Source organism: Macaca nemestrina, chromosome 6 (genome assembly GCF_043159975.1).
Source record: "Macaca nemestrina isolate mMacNem1 chromosome 6, mMacNem.hap1, whole genome shotgun sequence".
NCBI lineage: Eukaryota > Metazoa > Chordata > Mammalia > Primates > Cercopithecidae > Macaca > Macaca nemestrina.
Window position 1 is genome coordinate 180865370 of NC_092130.1, and position 27895 is coordinate 180893264.

A 27895-nucleotide genomic window follows, 5' to 3' on the forward strand; every position below is an offset into this window, starting at 1 on the left:
TTCATTCTTATAAGGGGCACTCTGATGACTGTGAACACTATGAATTTTATTAATTCATATGCATTTACTGAGCACTTACTGTATGCCAGGTGCACTCAAGGCCTGCTGCTGAGCGGGAAGCTGGGTTAAGAGGCACATGGAACAGCACGCCTGTTGGATGTTCTGGGAAGAGCACCCCCTTCTGAGTCCCTGTTGCTCCTTGGTTACTTAACTCCACTTAAGTTTTGATTATTTCAAGAAAAAGTCTCATTTGTGAATTTTTCACATCTTGTGAGGATGAAATAAAAGTAAAATGTCAACTCTGCCATCTCAAAAACGTCTTGAGAGCTAACAAAGCGTGTCCTCAGGCTGGAGTACCTGCGGCCCATGGGCAACCGCGGGAGGTCCTCACACCCACCTGCACTGCACGGGGCCCATGGGCCAGACTTGCGGGGTCCTCACAGGAACAGATGGGCCCGCTGACACCCCCACCTCTCCCACCTGCGAGTCCCTGGGGCTCTGAGACAGGGATGGAGGGAACAAGGTGCTGTATACACAGGTAAGAGGAGGAATGAAGGTCAATGCCTTTCACTCACTCAACCGAATCAATACTTTTCTGAAAACTAAGAAAGCACAGGAGTCTGCCCCTCGGAACACCAGGACCCAGGGCTCCCTGCTCATCCTGGGTAATATCCCCACTCCCTTGAGACGAAGTCTCGCTCCGTCGCCCAGGCTGGAGTGCAGTAGTGCAATCTTGGCTCACTGCAACCTCTGCCTCCAGGGTTCAAGCAATTCTCCTGCCTCAGCCTCCCAAGCAGCTGGAATTACAGGCATGCACCACCACACCTGGCCAATTTTTGTATTTTTAGTAGAGATGGGGTTTCACCATGTTGGCCAGGCTGGTCTCAAACTCCTGATCTCAAATGATCCACCCACTTTGGCCTCCCAAAGTGCTGGGATTACAGGCATGAGCCACTGCGCCCGGCCTCTGGGGTAATGCCTTGATTAGCTTTGGAAAAAAATTAAAGATTAACGTGCAAAATGATGCTACCATTGAAGGCAGATGCTGTAGAGAGATGGGTACATTTTGGAAAAGAATTTAAAGGATTCTGTATCAGGAAAAGCATGATTCACAGGTCTTGAAATGTACTCCAAGTAAATATTCACTTTCATATTTACTTTTACTAAAATTTACACTCCTGCCATTGCTCGTCTACCAGGTACGGCTGACTTGGCTGGCACCACCCGGTGCCAGAGGTCTGCTCACCTAAGGGTGGGGACAGGGCTTCCTGGGTGCAGCTGGTGAGTGTCTCATCTCTCAAAGAACCCAAGGAGTAAGTCTGGGGATGTCAGACAGGAGGAGACCAGGAGGGTGCCCTCCAAGCTGAGGGAAGACTTTTACTGTGGTTGACCACAGTTCCTGGGCACTGCTAGATCACTAGTCAGAAAACCTTCACCAGAAAAGAGAATGCGTGGCCTTTTCATTTCTCTGAGGAAGCCGTGAAACTTTAATTAGGTGACAGGGTTTCGAGCACTTACAGCAGATGGGGTGCAGTGAAGGCCCAGGGAGGAGAGGGGCACGGAGGTGCACGTCCCCTGCGCCCCACACGCCTTCAACCACTGCAACAAACAAGCACCCCAGAGAGGCTATGTGGCAGAGCCCTGCGCACACAGGGCTTTGAGAGCACAATGAGGGGCCTCTGCACGTGGCCTCGGGACGCTCACTCCACGCATACCCGGTGTATCAAGCTGGCGCCTAAGCACAGGCCGTGCAGCTGAAAGCAGCACATGTGGCCAAGGAGAGCAATCGGCTTTCCCGCGCTTCTGAGGGCAGGGACTGGGGCTGTGCACCGGCGTTCGGGGCAGGCCGGCGGAGGCTACTTGAGCAGCTTGGCCACGTTCAGGCTGGGCACCACAATGTCCTTGAAGAGGGGCACGTAGCTGGGGCTGGCCTGCGCCGGGCCCTGCTCCAGGGTCTCCATGATGGTCTGCTTCATGTCACGGCTGGCATCCCCACGCACAGCCAGCAGTGCACCGATGTGGTCGTCCCTGGGGATGGGGAGGCGTCAGCCCATGCCCGCTTAGCACCCCCATGATGCACCACGCTGCCAGGGGCTCACAGCCTCACCACCCCAGCCCACAGAACGCAGGCGTGAGGACAGCTGCAGACAAACGGCGCCTCTCCCTTTTCAGCGGGAGACAAGCCTGCGTTTTCATCTTACTCTGCCTTTTCTCAATCCAGTTGCAGAAAGATTTTTCAACACTGCTTTTATAAATCTTTGTTCCCGCCCAACCAGAGCAGAGACTGTGGAGAGCTCAAGACCCCGTTTTCCATGTTTAACCAGAAATGGCAAGATGATGGGACAGAGGTGGCACAGCTGCAGCCACGGAAGTGGCCCCTTGGGGAAGTGGCAGGTGCCCTGAGACGGGGGCTGCGAAGGCTGGCCTGGAGCCTAGAGCCAGCATGGCAGAGGGGGGACGTGCGTGGGTCCCCTTCCCTGAGCCTGGCACTGGGGACTCCCTGTAATCACGTCCTCGGAGGGTGTCCGGTCTGAGCGGCACTTGGGCCCTACTGAGTCCACCATGAGCACAGAGAAAACTTCCTAAACTCGCCCCGCTCAGGCCACTCCACAGGCCAAATCTTCCCCACCAGACAGCAGAGCTGTCACAGCCCTGCCCCCACCCTACCCCTGCCCCCACTGTCCCCACCCGGGTGTGCCCCGCGAGCTCCACCCACCCATACCGCAGCCCAGGCCCGAAGGAAGGCAACACAGGAGCCGCTCTGCTCCCCGCACCTGAACCCCTGCCGTGCTGCAGGGTTAACCTGGCCAACCGGGAGCCTCACCCACCCCGCGACGGAAGGAAGGACTCTAAGGCAGACGTGCATCCCTTACCTGATGTCTGGATACTTGCTGACCAGAGTGGAGACTTCCAGGTAGAGCAGAGAAGGGTCTGTCAGCTTGATCACTTCGGCCACAGCCACGATGGTGTCACAGTATCCGTCCACGTCTTCCCCGAAACCCTGGAAGGCAGCAGGAATGTGAGGAGCCGCCCTGGGCTGTCCCCCCGCCCCGGGAGCGGCCGGATTCTGGCCGAGCCCCTTCCTGACTGGGAACCTCCCTCTTCCCCTGACTCCTCAGGATCTACTCTGAAAGCTCAGGAACGGCCTGGGTCTGGGTGAGGGCGCGTCAGTGGGAGGCGGCCAGCGCCTCGCAGCACGGGACAGACGGAAGCGTCCCTCAGGGAGCCCGCGCCGCGCCTGCCTCCGCGGTCATTCGTGTTCAACCACAAGCTCAGGCAGGACCCGGAGCCAGGGCCCCGCCTGACACACACACGCACTCTCATCTACCGGCTCAAGTCCGGGGCGGAGGCTGAACGGGGCTGCGGGGCGGCGGGCCTTCCCCACCCGGCACGGCGCGACACTCACGGACGCCAGCTTCCGGAACAGGAAGCGCAGCTGCTCCGCCTCCCTCACCATCTTCTCCGCGCCCTCCTTGCGCTCCTCCGGGCTCCGGAAGGAGATGCGCTTCTGCATGACGGCCCGCAGGTACTCCACCACCACGCGCCGGTGCGCCTCGGCCGTCATCCTCTGGGGAGAAACACGCGGTCAGCGGCAGGCTCCGCGGCTGTGGCGGCCACGAGCACTTCCATTTAAACCCGGGTCGGGGCTGCCAGCGGCTCCCCGGAGGCCGGGCCCACTCCTCGCTCGCCACGGCTCTGGGAATCTCACCGCAGAGGAGGAGCGGGGGCTCGGGGGGGAGAACAGTGACCGTGACCTGGAGCCCTGCACCAGCAGGACAGACGTGGGTGAGGCGCGTGCTGCGCAGCAGCACTAGGTCCACAGACGGGCCGGTGTCAGTGGCTGCTGCTGCCTTTGATAACGACGGCAGCATCTGCCAAACGGGCAGACATTTTGGAGGAGAGAGGAACCTAGGTCCTGCAGGAAGGAGGGTCTGAAGTGGAAAGAAACCCCTGGGGTGCGTGGAGGGGCAAGAAGATGGGGCACACGGGCCTGTCCGGGAACCACAGCTCCCTCCACCTCGAGTGGGCGCCACAGGGCCCCCGCCACTTTTACCAGAGCCGCGTCCCAGGGAGGCGGCGTTCGCAGAGCCTCTTGCCTCCCTTGAGCTGACAGGACAACGAGTGAACGTTCACTCACGGAGGGGCTCACTGGATGCTGAATTCTGAGCAGGGTGAGAGGCGAGCCCTCCGTGAAGGTGACTAGGGGACTAGGTCCCACCTTCTTACCTTCTTATATGGCTTTTTAATTTTGGCAAAATCGTTGAAATAGTCTTCCACAGTGACACAGATAATGTCTACAGCGTTTGATCCTAATAGCCACTTCTTCGTCATCAGTTCATTCAGATGTTGCTGAAAAGCAGAAACAGATCATAGAAATCATCACCTCAATGTCCCACAAGGGCTGAGTGCGTGTGGGAGGGAGGCACTTCCGTGCGCCTTTGCTACATGGCACTGCTTTTCTAATTACAACAGCAATGCGCACTCAGGTAAAGATTCGATTATATAATCTGCAAATGTGTACTTTAAGTATAGGAGGTTTATACTACAATTTCTGTGATGAGCTTCACAAAATGACATGGTAAAGATGCAAATATCTGTGCATGTATACATTTTACCTTTAATGGCTACATATATTTATTGTATTTATTTGCCCAATTCTCTATTGATGGACATTTAAATTTTTTTCACATTTTGCAATAATGCAACAGTGAATCTGTATAATTCTACTGATGAAATTCCTTAAAGTTGAATTTTTCAGTCAAAAAGTATATACATTAAAACTCCAATAAAAGTATACAAATTAAAACTCCAATAAAAGTATACAAATTAAAACTCCAATAGAAATATACAAATTAAAACTCCAATAGAAGTATACAAATTAAAACTCCAGTAAAAGTTACAAATTAAAACTACAATGGCTGTATTTCCAAGCTGCCCTCCAAAACCCAATCCAGTTCAGGCCCACACAGAATCCAAACAGCCCCTTTCTCTCGCACCCTCAACAAGCCTGAGAGGCATCCACATCTCCGGCTCCTGCCATCCTACTGAGAGGCAGGTCCTGTTGAGCATTCATTGCTTCGAGGATAAGACTGGGCGTCTACTTTCATGGTGAGGACACTGGTGTTGCTTTTAATGTGAGGTGGCCGTTCATGTCCTTCATCCATTTTTCTATATATTCTTTTTAAATTTTGAAATAATTTCAAATGTAAATATTTCCTTCTTGCTTTCTAAGTCATTTTTGCGAAAGTTACAAGTGTCTGCCTCTTTGGGGACACTTTCACACACATTTCTGTTCTCTTGCACAACCAGACACTGATGAAATCAGCAACCAATCCCACCCCTCATCCCAGGAACACCTTTCTAGCAGGACCACCAGATGGCCATGGTCTTATTTTTGTTTTGTTTTGTTTTGTTTTGAGATGGAGTTTCACTCGTTGCCCAGGCTAGAGTGCAATGGCACGATCTTGGCTCACTACAACTTCCGCCTCCCGGGTTCAAGCAATTCTCCTGCCTCAGCCTCCTAAGTAGCTGGGATTACAGGCATGCGCCACCACACCCGGCTAATTTTGTATTTTTAGTAGAGACGGGGTTTCTCCATGGTGGTCAGGCTGGTCTCAAACTCCCAACCTCAGGTGATCTGCCCATGTCGGCCTCCCAAAGTGCTGGGATTACAGGCGTGAGCCACCGCACCTGGCCTACATGGTCTTATTTTTAAAATATATTCTGACTTTTGCCAATACATCTAAATAATGTTAAACCATCTTTATGTTTCTGAAATATCCCCTACGTTTCATGGTAGGTTATGCCTTTGATACAATATTAAATTCATTTTATTAATGATTTTTGTGTATCTATATTCAAAAGTGAAACTGATCTATGGGAGATGATGTGTGTGTGTGTGTGTGTATGCACTCTCAATTTGACTTTTTGACAGGTCCCTACATATCTGTTTCTATTTTGTAATCCACTAAATTGTCTGATATCTCTCATACTTACTGGGTGAACCTACTGAATTGTGCATAAGGACCCTGCATCATACGAAGCATGCAGCATCACAGAAAATGGAGGCGCTCTGAGCGATTTGACCTGAATGCAAGTGCACAGCCCGGCTCCCCGGATGGCGTCCGCACGGTACAGTTCACAGCCTGTGTCCCAGAGGGCAGTCAGGAATCACCATGCTTTGGCCCCGAAAACGGTAGAAGGAAAGGCCCACCTCCAGGTCCAGGAAGACCTCCTCCAGCAAACCGCTGCAGCCCTCCTTCGCGATGGCATCTAAAATCCCGTCCATGCTGGGCTGGCTCAGAGACACGCCCTCTTCCACTTCATTCTTTAAATACTTTCTTTTTAAACTGACTATGGATTCTCTGCAAGGAAATGGTTCAGGTTCAACACAGCGGCTGGGCAGGCCAGCCTCCACTGGTCCCCCACCACAGCATCCGGCCACACTCACTTGAAGGTCTGGCAGTTGTTGATGATGGCTATCATATACTGAACGTAGCAGTGTGGGTGCTGCCGATTCCTCAGGTGCTCTTCTTTATACAGCTGCGCTTCATCCTTATATCTGAGGACAGACAGGCTTCGGTCAAACAGCACTAAGGACAACATGGAGCTGTTTCAAACGCCATGCTGACGTCATGCCTGGCCTGATATTTCACTTCACTAACATCTGACCGGATGACCCTCTAAAAATAAAACAATCTTTAGACGATCCAGACTAATGGAAGGACAGAGAGGCTGATCACTTAAATGGATCAAAAAATAACTTCACTTCAGGCTTTAAAATATGGCTCATTAGGAGGCTGAGGCAGGAAGACCACTTGAGCCCAGGAGTCAAAGGCTGCCGGCTGCGCTGCAGTGAACTACCACTGCACTCCAGCATGGGCAACCTAATGAGACCTTATCTCTTTTTTTTTTTTTTTTTGAGATGGAGTCTTGTTCTGTAACGCAGGCTGGAGTGCAGTGGTGCGACCTCGGCTCACTGCAACCTCCACCTCTCGGGTTCAAGTGATTCTGCTGCCTCAGCTGCCCAAGCAGGTGGGACTACAGGTGTGTACCACCACGCCCACCTAATTTTTGTATTTTTAGTAGAGACGGGGTTTTACCATATTGGCCAGGCTGGTCTCGAACTCCTGACCTCGTGATCCACCCGCCTCGGCCTCCCAAAGTGCTGGGATTACAGGCATGAGCCGCCGCACCCGGCCGACCTTGTCTCTTAAAAAACAATTTAAAAATATAAAAATTTTGAGGAGTTGGTAAAAAATAACTGAAAAAAGGAGAAAGAAAAAATATGGTTCCACATTCTGATTGTAAAAATATACTACATATTTGATTATGAGGAACTGGGAAAGCTTTATCTTATTTACTGTACACTTCACCTAGAAACTCATAGTGTTAAGAATATCACCAAATGTCAGGTAAAATGTCCCTTTCAGAAACTGTCCCTGAAGTCATCCAATTAAAAACACACTTGAAACGTCAAGAAAACACACAGAGATAGTGACCCGCTCTATTTTTAAACTTATTGTGGGCATTCTCAAGCACATATGGGAGTGGAAGAATTGTACAACAAACACTGTTTCTATTTCTAAGAGATGTTAAGAAAGGAGCAAACTGAAAGCTGGCAATTAAAGGGAAAGAAGTCAGCATTTCTGTCCAAAGTGTGGTTCAGGTCATGAAAAAGCTGAGGGTGATCAGGGACGGTCTCTTTATAGAAGAATCTAACCTCATGACAATGACCTCCAAAGAAACAAACTCAGGCCAAGATCCCCATGGACAAATGGCCAATAGGGACTTGGCCATGACCTCTGTGGATAGACGGCCAATGGGGACTTGGCTAAGACTTGGCCAGTGGGGACTTGGCTAAGACCTCTATGGATGGAGGGCCAGTGGCGACTCAGCTGTGACCCCTGTTGACGGGTTGCCAGTGGGGACTTGGGCATGACCCCCATCGATGGATGGCAGATGGGAACTCTGAGTGGGCAGTGTGGCTTAGTATCTAAGCCACCAGGACAGGACCTACAGATGCCACGTCTCCTGATGTGCCACATCGTGGAAGACACACTTGCCAATAAGTGGGATCCAAGCCTGCGGAGCCAGTATCTGGCTCAGGAGCTGATGGCAGACTGAGGACGAGGCTGAGGGACATCTCTCTACAGAGATCTACAAGCAGCAGCTTAAGGAGGGAAGGGGCTGTTCTGCTTACCAGAGGCCTAGGAACCCTAACCCCTCATGTGATGCAGTCCGATCTGATTCACAACTATCGAAAGACACATTTGAGATAAAACCCAAATGCAGACTTGGCATTGGATGACCCCATGGAGTCACTGTGCATGTCTCTGACTTGATGGCACTGCAGTGGCTTGAGAGAGGGTCATAAATACCATGCCACAGTGCCTGGGGTTTGCCTCAAGGTATTTCAGCAGAGAGAGCAGAATGGGCAGGGGAGAACAGTTTAGGCAAGGGGGCTTTGGAGGGGATGGCTTCTGGACTGCACGATGGTGAACACAGCAGTTTTTTACACCATTCTTTCCACATCTGTATAGGTTTGAAAATTATCATCAACAACTCATGGGGAGGGTGGTGTGCCAGGTCATGGCTGCCTGGAACCCTTCTGAGGAAGGCCAGCTCGGCCGAGGACGCCCTCCCCACTGCGAAGTGGGCCCTGCAGCAGGAGTCGCCACCCCTACCCCGAGGAAGTTCAGAACAGGCGACGGGAGGAGCCTGACTCCAACGGAGTTGGTGTCATCCGGTGCATCACTAAGGACGTCACAACCCATAGGCTCTGGGAGCCCAAGGAGGCATGTGGTCCACTCAAGGGGAAGATGATCCAGAAGCTCCGCTCCCTCCCTTTGCTTTTGAAGAACACAGGAGTGACACGTGGGGAATCTATAGGCTTAATTTTTTTTTAATAACAGGCATAGTAGGATCAAAAAATGTTTGCTTCTAATTTTTAAAAACATTCAATTTGTACATTAGCACACTGGCAAAAAGACATACCTGCTTAGGAAAGAATTCATCTGCTGAAGACACAAAACTAGTACCTTTGTTTTCAAATCTTCACTTATCTGAGCAGCAACTTGAAGATTCTGTTCAAACATCTAAAAATCGGAGAACTTATTAATTCTGGTATAATCTTACAGGAGTGTACTAAGAGTGCAGGTTTGCTGTTATATAAAACCCGCGTTTGCTAAGTGGCATTTAGGATAGTACAAATTCAGAGAAAAAAAATGAAACCACCTGAAAAGTAACAAAGTTAGTTTTAAAAACAAAAAACAACAAAACAAAAACAACTTTCTCACCTGGGAAAGTACCAAGTGACTCATTTCTTAATTCCTGGCAAACTGCTTTCTCCCATGGGGGCCATGTCAGTCCTCACACTACGTGACTGGAGTTCTAATGTGTGGAGTGAAGCCTCACCAGGGATGGCGCCCCTCAGGCGGCTGACTCACCTTCCCTGGCCCTGTGACCGTCATGATGCAGAGTTCCTAAGAATCTGGACCTGGGGTGTGCCAGGCCCTGCCAGCAGCTGACACAGGCAGAGGAAGGACAAGGGGACAGAGCTCACTGGGCTCTCCTCACAGAGTTTCTCACAGCATCCGTTTCCAAACAAAGGAATGGGTTTGGACTAGCCTGTCAATAACCAACGGTATCATTCAGAGAGAAATGTCACCCACCAGCCCTCACTCCTGCCTGACCAGAGTCCTGAGTGAGGATTCTAACACAACTGGGCTCCATCCCTCAGCAATGCCACTCAAATTAAAACACATGATGAGCCAAAAGAAAAAAAAAGCAGGAAAAACAGGACACAGGGTGGTCAAACACTAGAAAGTGAATCCGTGGTGAGAACACACTGGGTCTAACACCTAGTGAGGCTCGGGCATTGGAAAGTGAATCTGTGGTAAAAATGCAAGTGAGTCTAATACTTAGAACCTTAACCAACGAACAGGAAAGCAACTTTAAAAGCCAATGGACGCCGTGACCCACCAGGTGGAGGTTGCAGTAAGCCAAGACTGTGTGCTACTGCACTCCAGCCTGGGCGACAGAGTGAGACTACGTCTCAAAACAAATAATGGACGCTCCCAAAATCTACCTGTTTAGACTCAATCATGTGCCATTTTTTAGGACAAATCCTGGATATCAACCAAACAAACTCACATTTGAAAGTCGCACATAAATAACATATAATTAGGCTCTAGTCCAAACCCATAAAGACCCAGTCAGAAAAGTAAAGTGACCTTGGGCAAAACTATTTGGTAAGTATCGTCCCAGGTTTCTGCAGCTTCAGAGAGAAAGAGACAGAGACAGCAGAGGACTTAGATGCACCAGGCAGGGCTCTCAATATTTTCACCACACTCTGCGGATGAAGATCCCAGGTATCTGTGTCACTCTGTAAAACCTATAGGTCCTACTATCCACTAGGAAATGGAACTGTGCCAATCCCCTGCATTTGATACCTGGAAGACGATGGCAGGGAGTGTGGTCTGGTAGTACCCATCCTGGTCGGCTTCCGGTTCTGTCTCTTTGACCCAGTCTTTCTTGTCTGTCTCCAGTGCTTTCCGCAGCCAGGCGATGATGTTTGACTAAAGGAAGTTCAGCATGATGGAGAAGAGAAGAGAAGAGAAGAGAAGAGAAGAGAAGAGAAGAGAAGAGAAGAGAAGAGAAGAGAAGAGAAGAGAAGAGAAGAGAAGAGAAGAGAAGAGAAGAGAAGAGAAGAGAAGAGAAGAGAGAAGAGCAGGTGCCTGAGGGTCATGCCAATCACCTGGTCGGCTGCATGCACAGCTCCAGAAACCAGACACACGGCACCAGAGTCCTTGTTCCCAAATGAGGACTCCAGAGCAGGGACCCAGGAGCCACCCCCATGGGAGGCAGGGCCCACGGCAGCCTGCAGGGATTTAACTGGAACCTTTGTACAGATAAAGAGGGAGAAGAAACTAGATGCCCTTTTGGCTGCACCTCATGCTGGAGGACAAGGCCGCTGAGTCCCAGGTGTACAGAGAACGAGGCTGACCAGGTCCAGTCAGGTCCGGTCAGGCCTGTTCCTCTGCCCAGACTCAGCAACCACAGCAGCTCATGTCCCAAGAGAAGACAGCACTCCTTCCCCAGCTCCTGAGGACACCTCTGCTTCTGGTCACAATGCTGCCTTGCTAGGTGGACACACCCTTGTCTAAGAAGCAGACCCTGCTGACCCCCTCCTCTCACTCTGAGACCACCTGGTGGTCACCAAGCTGCAAATGGACTTGCCCTTTGGTGCTTGACTGACCCCCCCTGACCATGGGACTCAGAGCCGAGAGCTGGCAGGTGCCGCCACACACGGTTCAGACATCCTGGGCCCTGGCCAGCCTGCCGAGGACGGCACAGGCTCACATCTCCAGCAGAGGACAAGCTTCGGATCCCGGCCCAGAGAAGAGGCCATTCTCCTCTTCTAGCAAACGGACCTGTCAGGGCCTGGAAGCAGAGCCTGGGCAACTGAGCAACGTACCCTAGGAAGTCAATGCGAAGGCATTTCCCACCCTGCCTCCTGCCAAGCCCAATTACTTGTACAACCAGCACGGTGGTCTATGGCACGCAGGCCGGCCCTACTCACAGTGAGTGTGGACATGTACGTGTCAAGCAGCTCAGAGACCACGTGTGCAGAAAGCAATGGCTCCAGGGTGCCGACATCCACTTCCGGGGCCAGCTCCGTGTTCCTCATCATCTCCGTACTATGGGGGAACCAGGAACGTGAATGACAAACCACGACAGACATAGAAGAGCACATCCAAGTGTGTCGAGGCTGTTTCACTTGACACATGAACGTCCACCCACCCTGGAGACTTCCTGGTCACAGCCGGCCCACGGCTCAGAGGAAAGTGCAGGGCAGGGGTCGAGGGCTTTGGGGTCTCCGTGGGGTCAACCCACTGGCTCTGAGACCACGTGAGTCCCTCCAACCGGGGAAAGTGCAGGGCAGGGGCCAAGGGCCTTGGGGTCTCCGTGGCGTCACCCACTGGCTGCGAGACCACGTGAGTCCCTCCAACCCCAGCCTCACCCTGCTGTGCCAGCTTCATAAGGTGCTAGGGCTCAAAAGCGGAAGAGACTTCCCTGTGGGGAAGACATGTGTTCTATTCACTGCACTTCCAGAGCCAAGGCAGGGCCTGGCAAACAGGAGGCACTGAATAAACAAACGCACTCAGTCAAAACGACAACAAGCACAGCCGGCCCCCACAGCCATGGGCGCCATGTCCACTGACTCAACCAACCACAGACTGAAAATATTTGGGAAAAACAACAATAAAAAATAATAAAAATTTCAAAAAATATAGTCCAACAACTATTTTCATAGCATTTACACTGTATTTAATTTTATAAGTAATCTAGAGATGATTTAGAGCAGGAAAGAGAATGTACACAAGTTACATGCAAACACTATACCCTTTTATAAAGGGGACTTAGGCTCCAGAGGATTTTGATAGTCAAGGGGGCTCCTGGAATCCCTCCCCGTTGGGTATGGAGGGGCAGCTGTGCTGTACTTTGGAAACAAGCCACTGCAGTCAACATCACTGTGCTCTGCAGAGGGTGATGACTGGAAAGCAGAATACAGGACATTACTGATAAAAATGTATCTGCAAGAACAGCCTAAACTACATCCAGTCTACTGCCCAGAAGACAGGAAATACGTGCTACACTTCAGGAAAAGTTTTCATTAAAAAGTTATTATCAGCCGGGCACGGTGGCTCACGCCTGTAATCCCAGCGCTTTGGGAGGCCAAGGTGGGCAGATCACGAGGTCAGGAGATCAAGACCATCCTGGCCAACATGGTGAAATCCCGTCTCTACTAAAAATACAAAAAAATTAGCCGGGCATGTTGGCATGCGCCTGTAGTCCCAGCTACTCAGGAAGCTGAGGCAGGAGAATGGCATGAACCCGGGAGGCGAAGCTTGCTGTCAATCGAGATCACGCCATCGCACTCCAACCTCGGCGACAGCGTGAGAATCCGTCTCAAATAAATAAATAAATAAATAAAAAGTTATTATCTGTGTATGAGGTTGGGCTCTTTAAAGGCTAAGGTTTGATATACTTACTATGTACCCACAAAAATTAAAATTAAAACATTTTTTTAAGTTTAAGGTTTGACCACTCAGAAAATTCAACTAACATGCCTCATGCTATGTACCCTAAATACTTTCTCAGAGTAACACTGAATAAAATGATTAAGGGCCAGTCCACTATAAGAAATCCAAGAGCTTCCTGAGTAAAAAAGTGCTTCCTAAAATTCTGCACATTTTAAAAGACTTTTATTTAATCTGGATTATTTTTGCCCAAGAACCTCAATTCCGTGTGTGAATGTTTCCAGCGGGAATGTTCAACCTCCCCTGAGAAAGGCCGGGGTGATGGAACTCACAAGACTCCCCAAGGACAGAAAAACACTCACAACGTGGAAAGACAAAATCAAGATGCAAACTGTGCAAGGTGCACACACGCACAGCCCAGTCTAGTGGCCACAGCCAGGGAGGGCCCAGGGATGGGATTGGAATCCAGCTTCCCATGCACGGCCTAGTCTAGTGGCCACGGCCGGGGAGGGCCCAGGGACAGGATTGGAATTCAGCTTCCCACTCACTGGCTGTGTGACCTGGGCACATTATCCCCTGCCTCCTGCCTCATGGGGCTGCTGACACACCAGGCACGGAGCGGGAGGCCTGCACGGTCAAGGCTACAGAATGGGCGGCCATGAGGATGAGTGGCAGAGCCAGGGGAGGTGAGTCCACAGTTGTGCACAGAGAGCCACAGTTGCAGAGAGCCATGGTTGCACAGAGAGCCACAGTTGTGCAGAGAGCCACGGTGACCATTCTCTGCAGGGGGTGCTTCCTTTCTCTTCTTTCTGTATTGAAATGCAAATTCTCTATAAGCAGATACCAGTAAACAAACAAAGCACCAAAAAAAATGCCTCACTGCTAAAAAAAAAAAAAAAAAAAAGGAGGTTTATTCAATTTCTCCACTGCAGTGATAAGATAGGCAAAAAAATGAAAAGAATTATTCCAATACATGACTTATTATTATTTTCTATCTATGAAACCATGGAAAATTGAAATAAATTTTCACTGCAGCTACCTAATCTTAAAGAATTTCAGGAGCCGGGCGTGGTGGCTCAAGCCTGTAATCCCAGCACTTTGGGAGGCCGAGACGGGCGGATCATGAGGTCAGGAGATCGAGACCATCCTGGCTAACAGGGTGAAACCCCGTCTCTACTAAAAATACAAAAACTAGCCGGGCGAGGTGGCGGGCGCCTGTAGTCCCAGCTACTCGGGAGGCTGAGGCAGGAGAATGGTGTAAACCCGGGAGGTGGAGCTCGCAGTGAGCTGAGATCCGGCCACTGCACTCCAGCCTGGGTGACAGAGCTAGACTCCGTCTCAAACAAACAAAAAAAAAAGAGTTTCAGAATGCCCCCACCACTGCACCGTTTCCAACACTACTTCCAATTAATCCATGCACAGAGTGGTTCATGTTCCCTTATGTGAAGTGACAAAGCCTCGTGCTAGGATACAAAAAGGATGATAAGAGTTTTCTCGAACTATCTAGACTTGTAACTGTTTATTTTTGAAAGACTCACTGCTATAGGATATTGGTGAAGAGAAACCAAACCCAGGATTGCTGGAAGCCAGGGAGGTGATGTGGTGGTCTCCTCCCCAGCTGGGTGGCCATGTGCTAGTCCCAGCCCCACCTGGGACCATGTGTCCTCACCTGTAAAATGGGCAAAAACACGCCTGCTTCGGGGTGTCACCGTAAGGAACCAAGTCAGCACACGGTGAGACAGGATAATGGCCCAGCCCGCAGCTGCACCCTGTCAAGCTCAACGGGGCTGGAGGCCAAGAGCAGAGATCCCTCCCAAGCACAACAGTGTTCAAACACCAGAGGCTGGGCACCAGCAGGTGGACCAGAAAGAAGACGCCCCTTGGCCAGAAACCAAGGCCGTGGGCCCGGAGCACCTGCCCAGAGTGACGCCCTGTGGTTGGCTCTCCGGCAAGTGGCTGCCAACCCCTCTCACACACGGCTTCTACCTAAGAGACAACACAGGCCAGGTGTGCTTTACCTTGTGTATGTGTTTAAGACCCACGTCAAGAGGCTCACGATCTCATTGGCTTCCAAGTCTTCCGATGCAAGCTCTTGCATCCGCGTGCTCAGGGCTTGGTGGTACATATTCAGGAGGTTCTTAAAGATCTCATAGTGGGGAGGAAAGCACTGAACCATCAGGTTTTTGGCGACAATGAGGTCATCCAGGACGTACTTCCTTATAATTTCCAGGTGACGGACAAGCCACATCTTGTCAGACTCCCTGGTGTCTGCCTGTGTGCCCTCAATTCTGGTGGTCACAGTCCTCTCCAAGATGGTGAACATTTTCTCTTTCCAATTCTTGGGCCTCCCAGGAGGAACAAAGCCAGTTTGCTTTTTCCGGTCAAGTATACGCCTGTCGATTTTCTCTTCCCTTTCAATGATCCTGACAACTGAGACCAGCAAGGTGGGGTCACGGCGGACAGTGACCAGTGACCTCTGCAGCACCATCCACAGCTGCTTAGCCAGCTCATCAGAGAGCCCCTGCGTGCTGCCAAAGTAGCCATGGATGAGGGTCATGTCACGTGTGTTCCCACTGTCCATGCGGTACTGCTCGTACATCAGCCCGTCCCGGGAGCACTCCAGGTCCATCAGCTTCCGGTGCGCTTGCAGGAGTGCCCCTTGTTCAATTAGGTCCTGGGTCTCCCTCACAATCTCAGGCACTAGAGAAAAGGCACAAGACAGCAACATAAACCACCACCACCACCACCACATAAAAGGCTGCCTGCGTGCAGCATTCTAGGAACACGGCAGAGCAGGAAGCCATCTTCCTAGCTAACAACAACTGCAATGGCAGGATGTGTCTGAGGTAACTATCTTTGGAACTCTGGAGTCTACTGAAGGCATAAATTGTAAACTGTGGTTAACTCTGGGCATTTGCAGCTCTCAGCTGGGCAGTGGCTACCCAGGCCCCACGTCCTGCCCCGGCAGGCAGCTGTGCATGTGCTGATGTGTTCCTGGAGCTGCCTAAACACAGTCTGCAGCCTAGCTGGGTAAAAACAACCCTGTCCTCCACACCAGAGATCTGTACTCTGATCACTGACTGCTGCTTCTGACCACAGAGGTGCGAAGAGGTGAGCAGCCACTGTTGCATCTTCCCCTGTTCACAGGCCCCTCCTCGCCCCCGCACACCTCCAGGGAATTTTAAAGGGCCAATGTCTTCACCACCTCTTTCATCTGTCCCCCTTTTTGAAAGCCAGATATTTATATATAAATAAAGACATTCAAAAGTAACTGCATTTACAGGAAAAATTCAGAAGTGGCCAATGCATGCCCAGGCAAAGGCACAGGCTCAGAAAAGACTTGAGATGACCTTGAAGTGCACACTTCAGGCTGCGCCTTGGCACAGAAAGCCTACAACAACCAAAGACAAGAATCATCAACCTGGGAAGGGGAAAGAATCTGATTTCCAGAGTTATCACATTATTTGATTCAAGTGTCCATTTTTCAACAACAAAAACATCACAAGGCACACAAAGAAAGAAGAAAGTATGGCCCATTCAAAGGAAAACATAAGAAACTGTCCCTGTAAAAGATCTGATGGCAGATCTACTAGACAAAGACTCTAAAACAACTATTTAAAGATGTATACGGAACTAAAAGATGTGAAGAAAGAAACATGTATGAGCAAAATGTAAATACCAATAATGAGACAAAATCCAAAAGGAAACAAAAAAGAAAATATGAAGCTGAAAAGTACAATAAATGAAAAATTCACTGAAAGGATTCAAAGGCAGATCTGTGCAGGTGCAAGAAAGAATCAGTGAAAGTGAAGACAGGACAATGGGAAATATCAAGTATCAGGGACAGAAAGAAAAAAGATTGAAGAAAAGTGAACAGAGCCTCAGCGACCTTGTGGACACCATCAAGCAGGCCAACATATGCTTAGTGGGACTTTTAGAAGGAGAAGAGAGAAATGGGCAATACATTATTTGAAGAAATAATAGCTGAAAACTCCCCACATTTGATGAAAGACATGAATATGAAGATCCAAGAATCTCAATGCCCTCCAAGCAAGAGGAACTCAGAGGTCCACACTAAGATACAACTTAATCAAACTTTTGAAAGATTTTGAAAGCAGCAACTTGTCAGAAACAAGGGCTCCTAAATAAGATTATGAGTAGATCAGATTTCTCACCAGAAACTTTGGAGGCCAGAGGCAGTGGGATGACATATTCGAAGCGCTAAAAGAAAAATACTGTCAACCAAGAACCTTAAATCTAGCAAAACTGTCATTCAAAAGTGACAGTGATATTAAGACATCCCCAGATAAAAGTTGAAAAGCTTGTTACCACAAGATCTGTCCTGCAAGAAATGCTTAAATGGAGTCCCACTGGTTGAAAAGAAAGAATGCTAGGGAGAAACTGGAAGCCATGTGAAGAAGTAAAGGTCTCAAAAAAGGTAAATTCATGGACAATCATAAAATCTAGTATTATTAACACTTCAGTTTTTAACTCATCACTTTGTTTTCTGCATGACTTAAGAGACTAATATTTTTCTGGTTGAAAGGGGCAAATAAAAAAGAAACTAATACATTAAAAAATAGTCTAAAAGCTAGTAACACTGTAACTTTGGATTCTAACTCCACATTGTTTTTCTACCTAATTTTTTAAAATGAATGCATTAAAAAACAATTATTAGTCTATGTTTTTGGACACACAATGTATAAAGATGTAATTCTGTGAAATGAACAACCCAAAGCTAGTAGAGATGAAGCCACATAGGGACGATTTTTGTGTGTTACTGAAGTTACGCTGATATAAATTCAAACTAAAGTGAGATAATGTTAGATGTTAAGTGTAATCTTTATGGAAGGCACAAAGAAAATAGCTATAGAATATACACAAAAGAAACAAGAAGGGAATTAAAATGTTTACTACCAAAATAATCAAAAGCACAAAATAAAAAGAAATGCAGAAATAAGAGACAAAAATGTTATATGGCATATAAAAAACAAACAGTAAAATGACAGAAGTCCCTTCTTATCAGTAATCACTTAAATGTAAGCTCTTCGATCAAAAGAGGTAGGCAAAATTAATTAAACTCTTCAATCAGAAGAGGTGGACAAAATAGATTTAAAAAATAAAACATGATTCAACTCTACGTGTTCACCAGAGACTAATCTTAGAGCCCAAGACACAAATAGGTTGAAAGTAAAAGGATGGAAAAAGATATTCCACGTAAATAATAACCAAAAGAGAAAAGGAGTGGTTATACTAATAAATATGAAATAGACTTAAAAAAAAAAAAAAACTAGTCACAAAGAAGACCATAATGTATTAATAGAAGATTCAGCAAGAAGATGGAACAATTACAAATATTTCTGCATTTACTAACGGACCATCAAAATATATGAAGCAAAAATGGATAGAACTGAAGGGAGAAACATTCACTTCTGTAACAGTTGGAGGCTTCAATAACTCTCTCTCAATAATGGACAGAACAAGCAGACAGAAGCTAAAAGAGGCTTCAATATCTCCCTCTCAATAATGGACAGAACAAGTAGACAGAAGCTAAACAAGGAAAGAGAGGACTTGAACAATGCAACAAGCCAACCAGACTGAACAGACACAGAAAGAACACCCAACAACAGAACACACACTATTCTCACGTGCACATGCGACAGTCTTCAGGACAGACCATGGATTAGGCTTCAAATTAAGACTCAGGTTTTTAAAAGATAAATATCATACAAAGTACCTTCTCCAAACTCAGCAGATGACGTTAGAAATCAGTATCAGAAGGAAAACTGTAAAATTCACCAAAAATTTATGGAAATTAAACAACATATTCTTAAACAATTAATGAGGCAAAAAAGGAAACATAAGAGACTTTTTTTTTTGAGACAAAGTCTCGCTCTTGTCCCCCAGGCTGGAGTGCAATGGCATGACCTCGGTTCACTGTGTCCTCTGCCTCCTGGGTTCAAGCGATTCTCCTGCCTCAGCCTCCCGAGTAGCTGGGACTACAGGCACCTGCCGCCACCATGCCCGGCTAATTTTTACATTTTTAGTAGAGATGGGGTTTCACCATGTTGGCCAGGCTGGTCTCGAACTCCTAACCTCAGGTGATCTGCCCGCCTCAGCCTTCCAAAGTGCTGGGATTACAGGCATGAGCCACTGCGCCCAACCAAAAGGGACATTTTTAAAAACTTAGAGAAGGATGAAAATGCAGATGAATCAGAAACCTCGCACATTCCTGGTGGAAAACTGAAATGCTGCAGCCCCTGGAGGAAACAGTCTGGCAGCTGCTCAAAGATTTAAACATAAATGACCACACGGTCCAGCAGTTACACTTGTGTGTACATACCAGAAATAAATAAAAGTAAAATATCTGTACACCCATGTTCACTACAGCATTACTCACAATGGCTAAAATGTGGAAGCAATTCGAGTGTCCACCAACAGACAAACGGAGAAGCAAAATGCGGTCCATACATACAACGGAATATTATTCAGCCTTAAAAGTGAAGGAAATTCTGCAATACTACAGCATGGAAGAACCCTGAGGACATCATGCTGAGTGAAATAAGCATGTCACAGAAAGACAGATAATATGTGATGCCACTTCTATGAGGTTTTCAGAGTCATCCAGTTCACAGAGACAGAAGGCAGAACGTTGGGGAAAAGGAGCTGGGCAGAGGGTGCCAAGTCAGTGTTTAATAGGTGCAGATGTTCACGTCTGCAAGATGAAGAGTTCTGAAGATGGAGGTGGCAATGGTCGCACAACAACGTGAACGTTCTTAATAGTCCCCAACTGTACACTTAAAAATGGTGAAGATGGCAAACTGTGTGTGTGCATTTTAGCACAAGAAAGAATGCAGGAGGGGAGCTGTGTACACCGCATTACTGAATTATAGGCAATGAGACAAGTCTGAAGGGACCCAAAGCACATCTTCTCAATGAAAATGTATCCGTAACAAAAAACATGCATACCACGTAGGCTCATTTGTTCACCAAGAAAAGGAAATTATTTCCAACTACTGTAGATAAACTAATTCCAGGCTGGGCGCGGTGGCTCAGGCCTGTAATCCCAGCACTTTGGGAGGCCGAGACGGGGGGATCACGAGGTCAGGAGATTGAGACCATCCTGGTTGACACGGTGAAACCCCGTCTCTACTAAAAAATACAAAAAACTAGCCGGGCGAGGTGGCGGGCGCCTGTAGTCCCAGCTACTCGGGAGGCTGAGGCAGGAGAATGGCATAAACCCGGGAGGTTGAGCTTGCAGTGAGCTGAGATCCGGCCACTGCACTCCAGCCTGGGTGACAGAGCGAGACTCCGTCTCAAAAAAAAACAAACAAAAAAACAAAAAAACTAATGCCAGTAATGCACCTTTTGGTCATTAGGCATTAGTTTAAAAGACCAGAAGGAAGCGTAGCCAGCCAATACGAAATAAGAGGAAATGAACTAGAAAGGTGCCAGCTGAGCATCACCAAGGAGACTCCGTCGAGGGACTCTGTTCCAGTTCCAGGCGGTCCACAGTCACCAACAAGAGCTGCTTTCTGAGTTGGCATCACTGTGGCATTTGTGTTGGGCATGCACAAAGAGATGCAGACCACAGCTAAACATGTCACCCTGCGGATCACGCCCTGGAAGAAGGGCACACACAAAGCAACGGGACAAGGTGCTCAGCAATGCTGCAGCCACAAGCATAAGAGGAGGGCGGACAGGACGGGGTGGACAGGACACAGGTTACCAAGGTGTGCTGTGGGAAGCCAGGGAGAACCGTGCCAATTCACACGTGGCCTCGGGAGCTGAGGAGCATCAAATGATGCAGCACAGCCAGTGTGGAGGGTGAGCTGGGGCCCGTGACGGCTGCTGACGGGGAAGTGTCATGCAGACATCAGGGCAGAGACGTTGGGTAGAGGAACAGGAAGGACTTGCCAAGAGGCCAGATAGGAACAAAGAAAGGGAAAGAATCAGACCTTGCCAAGGCTTCTGAGGTTGGGGACTTGAAGGATGCTGCTGACCTTGACACAGATGGGGACCAAGGCGAGGGACGAGGCTGTGGAAGCAGCTCCCGTCACAGCAAGTGGGAAGAGACTGTGAACACAAATGCTGGGAGCCACCACCCAGGGCCAGCTGGCACCTTTCAGGGACAGGTTACTGGGCCCTTGGCATCCTTCTGAGGCGTTCAGGGAGAAGACTGAAAGGGTCACACCCCCACGGCACTGAGCCCCAGCTCTGCCCTGGCCTGGGCACACATGCTTCTCCTGCCGCCTGGGAGCTGCTGCTCGCCTCATCCCTTCTGCTCTGGAATCTGCTTGCTCTGTCCCATGTGCAGGGCGGCTTCTCCCACAGCTCCTTTTAAGCATGGGCCGCGGCACCTTCACTCTTCTGCACTCACAGAGTCTAACAGCCACATCGCAGGCAAGGCAACGACACTCAGCCAAGGACTCCCTCTACACTGCGTTTGCTGGGCCTCTGTCCTGACACTGAACTACAAGCCTTCTTCTAGCCTTTACGTGCTCAGCTCATCACTTCCATCCACGTTCAAAAAAAGACGCTGAGCAGACAAGAGTCACGCTTACCGTCTACAGGTCTACAGTGCGGGCTGCAAAGCACACTGCACACAGAGCACTCAGTGACTCATGCAGAGACAGGTGTGAGCATGGCAAGTGCCTCGAGCATCTGCCTGGTACCTGAGAAGATGTTCTTGAGGTTCTCCACGGCTGCGGCGAGCTGGCTGTGCTGCACCACGGCATCTTTGACATCCTTGAGGCTCTCGATGGTGTTGATGCTCTGCCTCCAGTCCTTGCTGACGTCCGCCAGTGACTGCTGGATGTCTTTGACGTCATTCAGGGCGTTGTGGAGCTGGCTGAGACCTGTGCGCACCCCGTCCAGCTGTGACTGGATGGCGGCCTGAGGAGAGACGCCACACGGGTGAGAAGAGCCAGTGACAGCCATGTGCTGCCTCCTGAAGAACAAATCTTCCCCGGGAGGGTCAAGTTCAGGAAAGAGCCACTGAGTAGCAGGAAATAGTCAATACCCAGAAAAGAGAATAAAATTAACAAGGATTTAATTGATTCACAATGTAACTTTTTGTTTCACTGCTGCCTGGGAACAGAAAAATGATGCATTTTAAAGCTTTGATGAGAAAACGTCAGGACACTCCTCATCTAGCCTCACACCTGGTGACACCGGACACCACCACGGGTCTGCCCTGCGCCGTGGCCTGCTATGGTACCTTCAGAAGGATGTCACCCATGTTCTCCCCAGGCACCCTAGTTTCCCAAGAGGTCTCATCTAGGCAGAGAGAACGGTCAGGACTTCACTGGCTTGGGGTGGGGGGTTCCTGCTGTTCAGCCAGGACCATACTTGGCCTCAGGACAGCTGACCCACAGGAAAGAATCAGCACCCGAGCTTCAGATCCACTCTGTGTTAAAGGTGAGTTAAAACAATCTGAACAAAATGCCCTCCAGTGGTGCTCTGTAGAAGAGCTTTAAATAAGACTAATTCTCATTCCTCTGGTGTTGTTTAAAAACTTAATAGTCTTGCAGTGAGCTGCGATCCGGCCACTGCACTCCAGCCTGGGCGACAGAGCGAGACTCTGTCTCAAAAAAAAAAAACAAAAAACTTAATAGTCACTTTCACGGTGTTGTTTTTGTTGTTGTTTCTGGGTTGGTTTTTTTTTTTTTTTTTTTGAGACGGAGTCTCACTCTGTTGCCCAGGCTGGAGTGCAATGACACAATCTCGGCTCACCACAACCTGTGCCTCCTGGGTTCAAGCGATTCTCCTGCCTCAGCCTCCCAAGTAGCTGGGATTATAGGCACCCGCCATCATGCCTGGCTAATTTTTGTATTTTCGTAGAGACAGGGTTTCACCATGTTGACCAGGCTGGTCTTGAACTCCTGACCTCAGGTGATCCGCCCGCCTTGGCCTCCCAAAGTGCTGGTATTACAGGCATGAGCCACCGTGCCCGGCCTCAGGGTGTTTAAAAGGTTGTTCCTTTGCTGTTTTCACCATTCCCACTGTCTTCTAAGCAAAGCTACTGATTGGTAATGCACTGCTGAAAGTAACTAACTGCTCAAGAAAGTCCAGCTCTGCCTCCTTGCACATCACCACAAAGGCTAGTTTAGCAAAATCAGCATGGTGATGTCAAGCAGGAACCTGAAGCCCAAGACAGATGGCTCTGTGCTGCCTGGGAGTGGAGCAGGTGGCCTCACCTTCAATCTAGCCTCCACGGAGGCCTTCTTCCGTGCTTCTCTCCTGCGATACTGCTCCACCTTGTCCAGCTGGTCCGGGCGTTGGAGCATCCCAGCCACCCTTTGCACTGCTGTCGCAACGGCCTCCCGGTCTGTCTCCTTCATGGTCAAAAAGCAGGTGGAATCCTCACAGTGTTCATGCTAGAGGTATTCTGTGTGAACTGCAGGGGTTGTTAGGTTGTTAGAAATGGTAGGTATAAAACCTCCCCCCAAACAATCAGATGATCACAATGGAGCTACAAGGAGAGCGTCTGAGATCATTAATCCAGGAAACCTCAAAGAAAGCTGAACTAGGATGAGGAACTCCTTGATAAGATAAACAAACCTTCGTAACACAAACCTGGGGAAGTTAAACCTTTAAGGAGAGAGCAGGTGCGTTTCATAGGCATGAGAGACATGGACATTTGGAAGATTCTAGATGTGGGTCCCAAACCACCCACCATGTAGATGTCAGTCTCCAAGGCACATCTCTCCCCAAGATAGGGCTGGTTTCTCATTTCGGGAGCCTTCCCCCAGCACCTTGGCCAGGCCTGTGGGCAGCTGTACCAGGACCCTCAGTGAAGACAAATGCAGCACAGACATCTCCCCCAAACAGGTACCACAGCTGGAGGCCCAGCACAAGCCCCACAATTCCCTATAAAAGTTACTATTGTCAGCCGGGCCCGGTGGCTCACGCCTGTAATCCCAGCACTTTGGGAGGCTGACGTGGGTAGATCACCAGGTCAGGAGATTGAGACCATCCTGGCTAACACAGCGAAACCTTGTATCTACTAAAAATACAAAAAAAAATTAGCCGGGCATGGTGGCGCATGCCTGTAGTCCCAGCTACTCAAGAGGCTGAGGCAGGAGAATGGTATGAATCCAGGAGGTGGAGCTTGCAGTGAGCTGAGATTGCGTCACTGCACTCCAGCCTGGGCAACAGAGCAAGACTCTGTCTCAAAAAACAAAAAAAACAAACAAACAGCAACAAAAAAACTCATTACTGTCTTGGGTATCCAAAACCCCATTTCCCCCTTTTTTAACTGCCATAGAAAACATTGCGCTTCCCTCCTTTATGCAGGTCCGATGCAGACCACAGGTGCTCAGATGGCAGGCAAGCCTGCCTTCCATGCTCCCTCCACCATCGTCCTCCTCGGGGAGCTAAGACAGCTGCTTGGTGAGCATCTGGTCAATGCGGGAATCTGATACACCTGTTCCCCTTGATTTCAGCTGTTCGATTTTCATCTTCATGAATATTAACAAGATTCGCCTTCTCCTGGAATTTTTCATTCTCCGCGCCCACATGCTTTCAGACCCCTCTCTTCTCCTTTTTCATCTGGACCTACATTGCAACCTTTCCTTTCTCTTTATTTTCTGATTACGAAATTAGGCATACAATGTACAAAATCTGGACAGGACAAAAATACAAAGTCCCAACACCCAGGGGCAACTCCCCTTAAATCCCGACACTCAGGCAACTCTCCTTAAATCCCGACACTCAAGGGCAACTCCCCTTCAATCCCGACACTCAGGCAACTCCCCTTAAATCCCAACACTCAAGGGCGACTCCCCTTAAATCCCGACACTCAGGCAACTCCCCTTAAATCCCAATACTCAAGGGCAACTCCCCTTCAATCCCGACACTCAAGGGCAACTCCCCTTAAATCCCGACACTCAAGGGCAACTCCCCTTAAATCCTGACACTCGGGCAACTCCCCTTAAATCCCGACACTCGGGCAACTCCCCTTAAATCCGGACACTCGGGCAACTCCCCTTAAATCCTGACACTTGGGCAACTCCCCTTAAATCCCAACACTCAGGGGCGACTCCCCTTAAATCCCGACACTCAGGCAACTCCCCTTAAATCCCAACACTCAGGCAACTCCCCTTAAATCCTGACACTTGGGCAACTCCCTCCAACAGGGCTTGTTTCCTTCCAGTTTTTTCCCTTTGAGTTTCTTTTAAAGCTAAGATTCCATTGCTTCTATGACTTCGCAGGTGCACACTTTTGTTTTCTTATTTTGTTTGGATATTATCATCAGCATTTCCATTGACATTAAAGTCTGCATGGTTTTGATTATAGGGCTGGATAACAACCCAAGAAGTGGACACCCAGCACTCTGCTGGTGCACACAGTGAGGTGACTGGACCCATCTCCAGGCTGGAGTGAAGTCTGTCATGCTGTGGGTGGAAGCCAAGGCGATGTGAGTGAAGAGCTGGGAAGCAGAAGCAGGCTCACCTTGGAGTCAGAACAAAGCTACTAATGTGGGAAAAGGGAGAACCTTAAGTTAAAAAAAACAACGCAGAGGTTTTCATCCCAGCCTGAAGACTAAAGATTTTGGGTCAAGAAGCCAAAGAGGAACTCAGAAGCCACAAATAGAAACCCAGGTTCAACCCCTACCAGGGTCTTTCTGACTGCCTTTCCCTGGCGCTGGCTCTGCTGTGAGTCTCTCCACCGAGCGGGGGGGACACCCTACTGAGGGGAACATCAGCACCCAGGGGGACACCTGCGGCAGGGGGACACCTGCACCAGGGAGACACCTCTGCCGGGCAGGCACCTCCGCCGGGAGGGACACGTCACCGGGGGGATGCCTGCGTCGAGGGGAACACCTGTGCTGGGGGGCACCTCACGGAGGGGACACCTCCGCTGGAGGGACACGTGCACCTTGGAGGACACCTGCACCAGGAAAGACATTTGTGCCCGGAGGGACACTGCTCCGAGGAGGGACACCTGGTCCGAGAGGGGACACCTGCGCCAGGAAGGACAACTGCGCCTGGGGGGGCGGATACCGTCAAGGGGACACCTGTACCAGGAAGGATACTTGTGCCTGGGGGGACACCTGTGCCTGAGGGGACACCTGCACCTTGGAGGACACCTGCGCCAGGAAGGACACTTGTGCCTGGAGGGACACCTGCCCCAAGGAGGGACACCTGCTCCGAAGGGGGGACACCTGCGCCAGGAAGGACACCTGCGCCTGGTGCGGGGGAGACACCGTCAAGGAGAAACCTGCACCAGGAAGGACACTTGTGCCTGGGGGGACACATGTGCCGGGTAGGACACCTGCGCCGAGGACACTCGCACGAGCGGGATACTCCACGGGACCCGGAACGGCCTCCCTACCCTCCAGGTCCCGGTCCGGCCTCCCCCTACGCGCCCCCGCGGAAGCCAGAGACAGGGAGAGCAAGGATGAAACACGGCGACCACCGCCCAGGGACCCGCGGGCCGTCCGGACCTGCCGCCGACTCACCCTCTAAGCCTACGCCGCAGCCTCAGCCGCCGCCTCCGGAGTCCCGGAAGTGGACAGCGAACGGGTACTTCCGCTTCCGGCAACGGCGCCGGAAGCATGGGTCCGGCCCTCCGGGCGGGGCGGGTACCCGTCTCTTGGCCGAGCGACTTCAGCTCGGGGACCTGCCCCGTGGCCGCTCCCCAGCAGGACATGGTAACTGCCGGGGTGGGGGTCTCCTTGCCCGTCCCAGCCCCCCCAACTCAGGCCCTCTCGCTGCCTTCGGCGACCCCCGCGTGCGCCCTTCCCCAGGGCCGGCGCAGTCTTGGAAGCCTCCGCCCAGCGTGGCTGCCTGCGTTTTCTCTCCGTTCCCTTCCCGACCTCCGGAGAGAAGACAGCCCCAGAACCGCTGTGGCTCCGTCCTCTGCTGACGCCTCATGTCTTTATGTTGGCCTTGCCGTCCGCACTGCAGTGTGGCAGGGGCGTCCCACCTTTGCCGCGGACTGAGGTGGGCGCCGAGCATTCAGTAAACGAGGAAACGAAAGCGGGGAAAGTTGGGAATCAAGCGTCTGTCTGCCTGCCACCAGCAGACTAGCGGCTTTGGGTACCCCTTGGACCCAAACACGAACTCAGCCCCTGCAGGAGCGCAGTCATCGGCACCCACGTGGGAACAATGCTCTGGGATGGGTGGCCACGGGATGTTTCTGGGGCCCCTCAGAGGCCCAGCGGCGCGGGTCTTGGAGAATGAATGTGTGTCACTGGGCCGCTGCTGCAGAGGGCCGGTCCTGTGTCGCTGCTTGGAAGAGAGGCCCATGGCCAGCATTTGGCTTCACCAGGAGGAAAAAGCACGTGCTAAACCACCAGCATTCGGGGTTTGTCTGTTTGATAAAGGATGCACCAACTAACAAGAAAGTCCTTCATAGGTTGCAGCTGCTAGGTTGTGCCCCTGGCCCCTCCCGAAAATCGGCCACACAAAAGGTAGGGTCTGGAAGGTGGCAGAGAAGCCAGCAGAGACAAGGAAAGTGGCAGCAGCATAGGGCGGGGTCACACAGGATGGAGATGGAGCTGTGAGAGCCCCCGCTGCCACTCCCACAAGGAGCCCTGCCCCGTGCCCTGCTGATGCTAACACCCCGGCTCTGTTATTTCCGTTTTTCCTTGTAATTTCTGAAAATCTAGCAACAAGTTGAGCAATGAAAAAATTTTTTTAAAAAAGTTAAAATTATGTTAGAAATTATGACTAATTTTGAAACTAATGAAGGAAAAAAAATGGCCAAAATTACCAAAGCTTTTAGGACTCTTCAAAATATAGTAACATTGAGTATTATGAACTAAAGACTCATACTGTTATTCAATGTCTGGTAGTGAATTTGGATGGACTGTCTAGTAACTTCTTAACATTAAAAGTCTT

The 27895-nt window shown here is 50.1% G+C and overlaps 1 protein-coding gene and 1 pseudogene across 2 annotated transcripts; one reads left to right on the forward strand and one right to left on the reverse strand.

Moving 5' to 3' along the window:
• Positions 1 to 25: 25 nt before the first annotated feature.
• LOC105463270 (exocyst complex component 3) lies at positions 26 to 26573 on the reverse strand. 2 transcript variants are annotated; one of them, XM_011710285.2, is made up of 13 exons: positions 26512 to 26573; positions 23246 to 23445; positions 21722 to 21941; positions 15065 to 15746; positions 11585 to 11702; positions 10455 to 10580; positions 8998 to 9098; positions 6452 to 6562; positions 6215 to 6365; positions 4228 to 4350; positions 3407 to 3568; positions 2874 to 3001; positions 26 to 2028 (listed from the first exon to the last, which is right to left on the reverse strand). In XM_011710285.2, the coding sequence occupies exons 2-13, from the start codon at positions 23387 to 23389 to the stop codon at positions 1857 to 1859; spliced, it is 2238 nt and encodes a 745-aa protein (XP_011708587.1). In that variant the 5' UTR covers positions 23390 to 23445; positions 26512 to 26573; the 3' UTR covers positions 26 to 1856. The 2 variants fall into 2 exon arrangements, with proteins under 2 accessions (XP_011708587.1, XP_011708588.1); XM_011710286.3 differs by lacking the exon at positions 26512 to 26573 and adding an exon at positions 24475 to 24496.
• Positions 26307 to 27884, forward strand: LOC105463278 (TSC22 domain family protein 4-like; annotated as a pseudogene).
• The last annotated feature ends 11 nt before the right edge of the window (positions 27885 to 27895 follow it).

Coding starts and splice junctions, on each gene's coding strand:
- LOC105463270 (XM_011710285.2), bottom strand. CDS start 23,389: ATGAAGGAGACAGACCGGGAGGCCGTTGCGACAGCAGTGCAAAGGGTG. Junction 9,099..10,454: donor TCCCTGCCATCGTCTTCCAG/GTATCAAATGCA, acceptor TCCGATTTTTAG/ATGTTTGAACAGAATCTTCA. Junction 3,002..3,406: donor TGTTCCGGAAGCTGGCGTCC/GTGAGTGTCGCG, acceptor GCTGCCTTCCAG/GGTTTCGGGGAAGACGTGGA.